This window comes from Palaemon carinicauda, chromosome 16 (genome assembly GCF_036898095.1).
Source record: "Palaemon carinicauda isolate YSFRI2023 chromosome 16, ASM3689809v2, whole genome shotgun sequence".
Classification (NCBI taxonomy): domain Eukaryota; kingdom Metazoa; phylum Arthropoda; class Malacostraca; order Decapoda; family Palaemonidae; genus Palaemon; species Palaemon carinicauda.
Window position 1 is genome coordinate 124,921,026 of NC_090740.1, and position 10,511 is coordinate 124,931,536.

At 39.4% G+C, this 10,511-nt stretch overlaps 2 protein-coding genes across 2 annotated transcripts; both read right to left on the bottom strand.

Annotated features, from left to right (window-relative positions):
• Positions 1-5,301: 5,301 nt before the first annotated feature.
• LOC137655556 (uncharacterized) lies at positions 5,302-6,072 on the bottom strand. Its single transcript, XM_068389455.1, has one exon. The coding sequence runs from the start codon at positions 6,070-6,072 to the stop codon at positions 5,302-5,304; it is 771 nt and encodes a 256-aa protein (XP_068245556.1).
• Positions 6,073-6,210: 138 nt separating this feature from the next.
• LOC137655557 (uncharacterized) lies at positions 6,211-6,657 on the bottom strand. Its single transcript, XM_068389456.1, has one exon. It carries the CDS (start codon positions 6,655-6,657, stop codon positions 6,211-6,213), a length of 447 nt encoding a protein of 148 aa, XP_068245557.1.
• Positions 6,658-10,511: the final 3,854 nt, after the last annotated feature.

Consider the following 10,511-nt stretch of genomic DNA (forward strand, 5'->3'; position numbering starts at 1 on the left):
ACACTTTGTAAAAGGATCGGTAAAGAACTCACGCTAAGGCAATACATATCTACAGTATCTACTCAGGAAGAACAGATGGAGTTGGAAGAGAAGGGGTAGGAAGGACGACACCAAGAGCAGAAAAGTCATTAATTGAATGAAGAGCTGTATATAGCAGATGGTCACTTGCAAAGTTTAAATCAAAGCAGTGCAATATGAGTACTGTAGTTAACTATGCATCAACAAATGATTCCCCTGAAGACAGGAAAGATGAATACTATGAGGGATTGCAGTGTGTAACAGATGAGATCCCAGAGAGAGATACGAAAATTGTGATTGGTGACTTCAATGCTGAAGTTGCAAGGAATAATCAAGGTATAGAGAATGTGATGGGTGTTGAGGGTCTTGGCGAAGTTGCAAATGAAAATGGGGCAGATTTTATAAGTTTTTGTTCTTTTCCAGCACAAGGACATCCACAAATTTACATGGGCTTCATCATGTGGCAATTACAAAAATCAAATAGATCACATAGCCATTGATAAAGAGAGAAGGGGGACTCTGAGAAGTATAAGAAGCTATAGAGGTGCAATTATTGGTAGTGACCACTAGCTCCTCTTGCTACACTGAAATTAAAACTGAATGCACCCAACAGAAATGTAGATAAAATATCTAGGTCTGATACAACTGGCTTCTAGAGGATGAGAAGAGAAATCTTTGTAATTGAGTGTAAGAATTGATTTGCAGTTTTAGAGACTTTAGGAGACAAATAGCAAACAATTAACGAATGATACTTGGGATACTGTAAAAAGGAGACAAAGCTAGAAGTTGATTGTTGTAAGTTTTTGAGGAAGTAATGAAAATTGCAAGGTAGAGCATACTAAGTATTCCAGTATTGATAGTGAGGTCAAAAGAAAAGCCAGAAATGACTGGCGAAAATATTTAGACAGGAAAGCAGATGAGTCTGACAAAGCTATGGATTCAAGGAGTGGCTATGGTATAAGAATTGTACATAGAATTATTAAAGAAATCTCTACGGGAGCAAAGCAGAAGAAGCATATACCCATCAAAAAGAGAGATGGAGCTGTTATAACAACAGAAGATGAAGAAAGGCAACGTTGGATGGAACACTTTAATAGAGTCATGAATAGGAGATATAAAGGGATTAATTTGATTGATATACCTGAAGCTGAGGAATACCTTGATGTGCCCATCAATGAATTCAGTGTGTTTGAAGTCGAAGCTATCTTTTAAAAAAACTCGAAGAGATGGGATGCCTCTAATTATGATGGAATAACTGATGAGATAATATTGGCCGAAAATGATGTGACTCCCAGATTCCCTACAAGATTATTTTGTAGAATGTGGCGTGAAGAGGCAAAGCCTGATGAATGGGAGCTAGGAGTGTTGGTGAAAACGGCAAATAGATCTGACTGATTTCAATATTTACAGAGGTATCACACTTACGTCAGTTGTCATGAAAATACTATGTTGTTTATCCTCCTCATGCATTTTGTAATGCATAGAAAAGTTGGTGATATTGGAAAAGGATTGGACTGGACTGGTAACAGGATATTAGCTGACCTAGAGTATGCTGATGACGCTGTCCTTATTAGCAGAAAACCACAGGTCAAGATAAATAGAAGAAAGACAGAGATGAGGAGATTGGAACATGCAATGGAAGAGGAAATATCATTGGAAGGAAAAAGGTTTAATGAGGTGGAACCATTTAAATATTGAGGAACTATGATATCTACTACGGGGATTAAGATTTTGAGTTCAATGAAAGATTGAAAAAACAAATGAGACAATGGCTAGGTTAAGTAATATCTGAAAATCAAATCGCCTGAAATTACATATAAAAGTCTGGCTATATATCAGTTTAGTGAGATCGGTGTTACTGTGTGGATATGAGTCGTGGTATAACAATGAAACAACATCCAACAGATTTTATAGATTTGAAAACAAAGCCCTCAGAAGAATATTGGGAGTTAAATGGCAGGACAGGATTAGAAATGAAACTATAAGAGAAAACACTCAAGTGCCATATGTGGATGAGATCATGGTGAGGGGTAGATGGAGATGGTTTAGGCATGCTCTTCGCTCTCTCCAAGAGATTAGTTCACCAAACTTTCAACCAGGCTCCACAAGGCCCTAGAAGAGTTGGAAGACCCAGGCCTACATGGCTGAGGACTATGAAGCGCGAAATAGATGTTGAATGGAGAAGTATTGATTTAAAAGCTCAAGATAGAGACGAATGGCAATCTAACCAAGGTCCTTTGCGTCAATAGGCGTAGGAGGAGATGATGATATGTGGTTTCAAGCTATTTAACTCAAAGTGAGTCACTTTGCCTCCCTCTTCCGCTAAAAACCATTTTGTTGCTATACCAATGCAAAATAATGGATGCTCCTTATCTTTATAAATTACCACATACCATTTTCCTACAACTGACGCTTCTTTATATGGAGGTTAAACGCTCTCCCAAAATTAATTAAATTCCTTTTGATTCGCTATTAGGACTATCCAAGTAGTTTGAATCATCACTATTAATTACCTTGGTCAATTTAGATTTTTTTTTTATATTCACTTTAGCGTTTGCACACATTTTTCTTAGAAATCGAGAAATATTTGGTTTCTTTGTATTATCATTATTTGTTTTGTTTTTATTTCTCTGAATGCCTTTATTTAGGGTTTTCCTTTTATTGATCTTCATTTCATCTTTTTCTTAAATCTTCGATTGCATCCCTTTCTGTTACTTTTTGAGCAAATGACTTTCTTATTCTTGTTTTATTTTTATCCTTCTTGGTTGCTTTTTCTGTAAGATTATCTTTTGTAGGTAAAAGTGTCTCTGATGGCTCGTTCATAATGTGAGGTAAAAATAATAAGAATAAACTGGATATGTACAACTTAGGACGAATATTGTTTATGGGATTAGCTTTGTCTGTCATTGATATCTCTCACTATCATGCTGTTTACTCTAATGTTGCTGCATTGAACACTTTATAAAAAAGGCAACACGCCAGCCGCATCTTTTCTATTGCAGTTATCAACATGGAAATTAGCAGAAAAGGGAAAACATATTTTCCCTAACACCTGAAATTTTCATTTGGATTTGTGAATTATTCTAGGAACAATGTATATACAAGAAAGATCTTTTTTTTATTATTTGTAGCATTTGGGGTGACCCCTCTCGATGATGTCACCATGATTTGGTCGATCTTTTTGACGGTTCCACCCCTAAGTGTCAACACCTTTGAGTGTGTCCCCAGTATTAAATAACTTTGAAAATCATATCATATCCCTCAAGCTAGAAAGACAAACTTTTTGTAGATGTAGCTCTCAGGGTGTCACCCCCTTTTAGGGTGTCACCCTGAGCAGACACTCCCCCCCCCCCCATACTGCACTCCAAATGTCTTATTTTGTATGCTTATGATAACATATATGTAGATTTACACATAAAAGTATATTTGCGTGCTCGAATACAAAGTTTAATTTATATATTCATAAAGTAAGGCAAAATTGGACAGTTTTCAAAGCTATGGTGAGGCAAAATTGGACAGGCAACTTTCTCACTTTTTTCTTGGCGAGGCAAAATTGGACAATCTTGGATTGCGGACACAAAAATTTATGTAAGTCCATAATTTTTTTTTATAGCATATTTATATTGATAGTGACCACAAATTGTCATAATTTGGAAATTTCGCGTTGCTGCTTAACGGAGATACAGACGTGTCCATAATTGCCTCGCTGTCCAAAATTGCCTCGCCTCCAAGATATTTTTTTTATTGATGAGATATAGGAATTTCTAATTCTCTGATGATTATGAGACAAACTATTTTTATAGATGAGACCTCCCTCTTTTGAAAGCATGTTTGATTTTTGGTCATAAATTATTAATACAGATTTTGTACAAAGGTTCCTAAAAAGGTGTCCAAAATTGCCTCACCTTACTATACTACATTGGATCCTTCTCTCTGATTACGGTTTACTTTCCTTTTGCCTACTCATACACCGAATAGTCTGGCCTATTTTTTTTACAGATTCTTCTCTGTCCTCATACACCTGACAACACTTCTTCTTTCTTCTTTGTCTACATCTTTTTCCCACTTGTATGTGGGGTCGATGTTTCTGGTCAGCTTTCTCCATCTACCTCTGTCCCACACCTCATCACCGGTTAATCCCTTTGCTCGAAGGTCATCCTTGATACAGTCCACCCACCTTCGCTTTGGTCTCCCCCTCCTTCTCGTTCCCTGTACCTTCATTTCCATTACTCTCCTCCCAATATACTGTTCATCTCTTCTCATGACATGACTGTACCACCTCAGTCTACTTTCTTTGGATCTTATCTGATAGTTTTCTAACTCTTGTGGTACCCCTAATTACCTCATTCCGTATCTTATCTCTTCTTGTCACCCCTTACATCCATCTCAACATTCTCATCTCTGCCACATCCATCTTCTTCTCTTCTGTCTTCTTTATTGCCCACGTCTCCGCTCCATACATCATTGCCGGTCTCACAACAGTCCTGTGTACTTTACCTTTCAACTTAACCCCTATTCTCCTGTCGCATAGTACTCCACGCACTTTTTTCCAATTCTTCCATCCTGTTTGTATTCTGTGGTTTATTTCTGCTCCCATATCACCATCTTCTGTAACTGTTGATCCTAAATGCCTGAAATTTTCAACTTTTTCAATCTCTCTCTCCTTTTAAACTAACTTCCCTTTTCTCGCCATTTTTTCAATCACAAATTCTCTGTCTTTTTCCTGCTTATCTTCAATCCCCGATTTTCCATTTCTCTTCTCCACTCCTCCAGTTTCTCTTCTCCACTCCTCCAGTTTCTCTTCTCCACTCCTCCAGTTTCTCTTCTACTACCTCTCGCCTAGTGCTACACAGTATAACATCAACAGCAAAAAGCATACACCAAGGAGACTGATCTATAATACCTTGTGTTACTACAACCATGACCAGATCAAATAGGTAAGGAGTCAATGCAAACCCGTGATGTAGTTCCACATTGACTGGGAAACTTTTTGTTAGGCCTATACTGCTCTTAACATTTGCTTCTGCCCTTTCATACATATCTTGAGTGATTCTTACGTATTTCTCAGGGACTACCTTTTTTCTCATACATCTCCACAACTCCTGACGTGGTACTCAATCGTATGCCTTCTCCAGATCAATGAAGACCATATGTAATCCTTTCTGTTTCTCCCGATGTTTTTCTATCATATGCTTCAAAGCAAATATTGCATCTACAGTCCCTCATCCAGGCATAAATTCAAATTGTTCCTCACCAACTGTTGTTTTGTCTATGAGTCTCTTCTCAATGATCTTCTCCCATAGTATGGCTTATCAACTTTATACCTCTGTAGTTGCCACATTCCTGGATGTCTCCCTTCCCCTTATAGATGTGGATGATGAGGCTTCCTCTCCATTCCTGTGGCATCTTTTCCTGATTGAAGATCTTTTGCATCAGGTCCAACTTTATACCTCTGTAGTTGCCACATTCCCGGATGTCTCCCTTCCCCTTGTAGATGTGGATGTTTAGGCTTCCTCTCCATTCCTGTGGCATCTTTTCCTGATTGAAGATCTTTTGCATCAGGTCCACCTTTATACCTCTGTAGTTGCCACATCCCTGGATGTCTCCCTTCCCCTTATAGATGTGGATGATTAGGCTTCCTCTCCATTCCTGTGGCATCTTTTCCTGATTGAAGATCTTTTGCATCAGGTCCCACAAGACATCTATGCCTTTTTCTCCAAGACTCTTCCATACCTCTACTGGTATATTATCCAGTCCTGCAGCTTTACTATTTTTCATCTTTTTTACTGCTTGTACTACTTCTCTTTTAGTCACTCCTATGGTAACTGCCTCGTTTGGGAGTCCATCGTTTGGGAGTCCATCTTCAAATACTGTTTTTGAGTTCTCATTCAATAGTCCTTCAAAATAAGTTTTCCAACTTCTTTTAATTTCATTCTCTTTTGCTAGAACTATTCCATTGCTATCTTTTATTTGCCTTATCTGCGTCAGGTCTTTAGATGCAGCATCTCGGGCCTTAGCAATTCGTAATATTTTCTTCTCTCTTGGTGTTTCCATCTCTTTATAGGCTTCATCTAATGTAACGGCCTTCGCCTTAGCTACTGTTCTACTTGCTTATTTCTTTCCTTGCTTATAGTCTTCTTTATCCTGCTCTTGTCCTGATAGATCTGCCTTCCTCTTGGCTTCTTTCTTGGTTTATACCCGTTCTTGCACCTCTTCATTCCACCACCACGATTCTTTATCATTTGGGGGTCTTTTTCCTGATGACTTTCCAAGTAATTCCCCGCCGATCCTTAGAATCATTTTACTATTCTCGGTACACCATTCTTGTACATCCTCATGTAACCTTATTGCTTCCAGCACTCTTTTCATAAACAAGACTCTCAGTTCTGCTTCTTTCAATTTCCACCGCTTAATCTTTGGGTCCATTCTCGTCGTTTTACTTTTCCTACAATTCCTTAGTCTGCAATCAATTACCACTAACCTGTGTTGCGCTCCTACACTCACCCCATTTATCACCTTGCAATTTTTAACCTCCGTCAGATGATCTCTCTTACACTGCAGCAAATCTATCTGGCTCTCCCTGCCACTCTTACTGTAAGTAATCAGTCTGTTAATCTTTTTCTCAAAGGTGTTGATCATTGCAAGGTCGAATGCCACTGCAAAATCAATCAAATCAATCACTCTTTCTCCCCCCTCATTTCTCTTGCATCAAATAAACCAATGCAGAAAAGACAAGTCTTATTTCTAGTGCCATGTGTCCCTTAGGAAAATTCCAGCCTTTCACGTCAGAAGGGACTAGTCTAGAAGATGGACTCGGCAGAGAAAAGAAGCCATACTTGTTTTGGTTTGCAGTAACCCAGCCACTGGGGGAGGCAAGCCAGCCTCAACTTGTTGCCGGTCCCAAGCCCGGGTAAATGGGGAGGGTTGGCGGCAGGAAAGGCATCCAGCCATGAAAAAGTAGCCAAAACTAATATGGCCAGTGGAGATTGTGAGATTAGAATTAATGCTAGAGCGTTCCCCGTAGGCAACGCGTTGGGACCTCGCCTGATCCCTTCGAAAAATCGGCAAGGGGTACCCAGTCAGGGGCTGGCTGGGTTAAAGAGGCAAGCTCAGAGGAAAATATTTGAGGAGAGGATGAGAGTAGCAACTCTGAATGAGGGGACAGTGACTGGAAAAGGGCGGGAGCTGGTTGACCTCATGGAGAAAAGGAAGATTGGAGTGCTACGTGTGCAGGAGACAAGGTGGAAGGGAAATAAGGCAAGAGAACTAGGCAAAGGTTGAAAATTTTATTACAATGGAGCAAATATGGACGGAAGAAATGGTGTAGGAATAATATCGAAAGATTTGAAGGAAAATTTTATTAGAGTGAAAAGTAAAATGACAGAATTATGAGTTTAAAGCTGGGACTGGGAGCAACAATAGTCATTGTGGTGTGTGCCTATGCCCCAAAAGCTGGATGTACAGAGGAGGAGGTTACATTCTGAGAGGAGATGGCCGAGTAGATTAGAATAATGCCCACACCACACCCACCATGCACTCTCTCTATCCTTCCCTACTAATTCTAAAGTGACCATTCAGATCTCCTCCTATAATTACCCTTTCCCTTGCAGGAATTATTCTAAGTTCCTGGTCCATCTCCTCCCAGAATGTATCCTTCTCCTCACCTGTACATCCAGCTTGTGGGCCATAGGCACACACCACATTGACTATTGTTGCTCCGTCCCAGCTTTAAACACATAATTCTGCCCTTTTTCCTATACACTCCAATCAAATTTTCCTTCAAATCTTTCTATGATATTATTCCACCATTTCTTCCTTCCATATTTGCTCCACTGTAATAAAATTTGTTCTCTTGCCTTATTTCCCTTCCACCTGGTCTCCTGCACACATAGCACTCAAATCTTCCTTCTCTCCATGAGGTCAACCAGCTCCCGTCCTTTTCCAGTCACTGTCATAACATTCAGAGTTGCTATTCTGATCCTCTCCTCAGATAGTTTCCTCTGAGCTTGCATATTTAACCCATCCCGCCCATGACTGGGTACCCCTTGCAAATTTTTCGGAGGGATCAGGCGAGGTCACAACGCGTTACCTACGGGGAACGCCCTAGCATTAATTCTAATCTCATAATCTCCACTGGCCATATTAGTTTTGTCTAATTTTTCATAGCGAGATGCCTTTCCTGCCGCCAACCCTCCCCATTTACCCGGGCTTGGGACCGGCACCAAGTTGAGGCTGGCTTGCCCCCCTCGGTGGCTGGGTTACTGCATACCAAAATAAGTGTGGCTTCTTTTCTCTGCTGAGTCCAACTTCTAGACTAGTCCCTTCTGACATGAAAGGCTGGAATTTTCCTAAGGGACATATGATACTAGAAATAAGACTTGTTTTTTTCTGCTTTGTTTATTTGATATAAAAATAGTACAAGTCATTCTTTACCAAAGAACTCTGTATACCAAAACAAGTATGGCTTCTTTCCTCTGCTTAGTCCATATAGACTATTCCCTTCATTCCTGAAAGGCTGGAATCTTCTCAAAAACCTACAATACTAGTAATCAGACTTGTTTTTTCTGCATTGGTTCATTTGTTAAAGAAACAGCACAGATGAATCTTTACTAAGGAATACTGCATACCAAAACAAGTATTGGTTCTTTCCTCTGCTGAGTCCATCTTCTAGACTATTCCTTTCTGGACTGAAAGGCTGGATTCTTTTAAGTGACCTAAAATACTAATAGTCAGACTTATTTGTTCTGCATTGGTTCATCTGATAAAGACACAGTGCAAGTGAATGTTTACCATGGAACAGTGCATACCAAAACAAGTATGACTATTCCTTTCAAACCTGAAAGGCTGGAATTTTCTTAAGACTTGTTTATTGTGCATTGGTTCATTTGATAAAAAAACATTACAAGTGAATCTTTACCAAGGAACACTGCATACCAAAAAAAGGATGGCTTCTTTCCTCTGCTGAATCCATCTTCTAGACTATTCCCTTCCGACCTGAAATGCTAAAATCTTCTTAAGGGACCCACAATACTAGAAGTCAGCCTTGTTTATTCTGCATTGGTTCATTTGATAAAGAAATAGTACAAGTGAATCTTTACCAAGGAACACTGCATGCCAACAGAAGTAAGGCTTCTTTTCTCATCTGAGTCCATCTTCTAGACTATTCCCTTCCGATCTGAAAGGCTGGAATCTTCTCAAATGACCTACAATACTACTAGTCAGACTTGTTTATTCTGCATTGGTTCATTTGATAAGAAAAAGAGTACAAATGAATCTTTACCAAGGAACACTGCATACCAAAAGAGGTATGGTTTCCTTCCTCTACTGATTCCATCTTCTAGACTATTCCCCTTCCGACTTGAAAGGCTGGAATCTTCTAAAGTGACCTACAATACTAGTATTCAGACATGTTTCTTCTGCATTGGTTTATTTGATAAAGAAACAGTACAAGTGAATCTTTACCAACGAACACTGCATACTATAACAAGTATTGGTTCTTTCCTCTGCTGAGTCCATCTTCTAAACTATTCCCTTCCGATCTGAAAGGCTGGAATCTTCTCAAGTGACCTACAATACTTGTAGTCAGACTTATTTCTTCTGCATTGGTTCATTTGATAAAGTAACAGTACAAGTGAATCTTTACCGAGGAACACTGCTTACCAAAACATGTATGGCTTCTTTCCTCTGCTGAGTCCATCTTCTAGACTATTCCCCTGCGACCTGAAAGGCTGTAATCTCCTCAAGTGACCTACAATACTAGAAGTCAGCCTTGTTTGTTCTGCATTGGTTCATTTGATAAAGAAACATTACAAGTGACTTTTTAACAAGAGACACTGCATACCAAAACAAGTAAGGCTTCTTTCCTCTGCTGAGTCCATCTTCTAGACTATTCCCTTCCGACCTGAAAGGCTGGAATCTCCTAAAGTGGCCTACAATACTAGTAGTCAGACTTGTTTCTCCTGCATTGGTTCATTTGATAAAAAAACAGTACATGTGAATCTTTACCAAGGACCACTGCATACCAAAACAAGTATTGGTCCTTTCCTCTGCTGAGTCCATCCTATAGACTATTCCCTTCCGACCTGAAAGGCTAGAATCTCCTCAAAAGACCTACAATACTATTAGTCAGACTTGTGTGTTCTGCATTGGTTCATTTGATAAAGAAACAGTACAAGTGAATCTTTACCAAGGAACACTGCATACCAAAAAAAGTATTGGTTCTTTCCTCTGCTAAGTCCATCTTCTAGACTATTCCCTTCTGATCTGAAAGGCTGGAATGTCTTCAAGTGACTTAAAATACTAGCAGTCAGACTTGTTTCTTCTGCATTTGTTTTTTGATAAACAAAACACAAAGAGAGAATTTTTACTAATGAACACTGCATACCAAAAGAAGTATGGTTTGTTTCCTCTGCTGAGTCCATCTTCTAGACTATTACCTTCCGATTTGAAAGGCTGGAATCTCCTCAAGTGACCTACAATACTAGTAGTCAGAC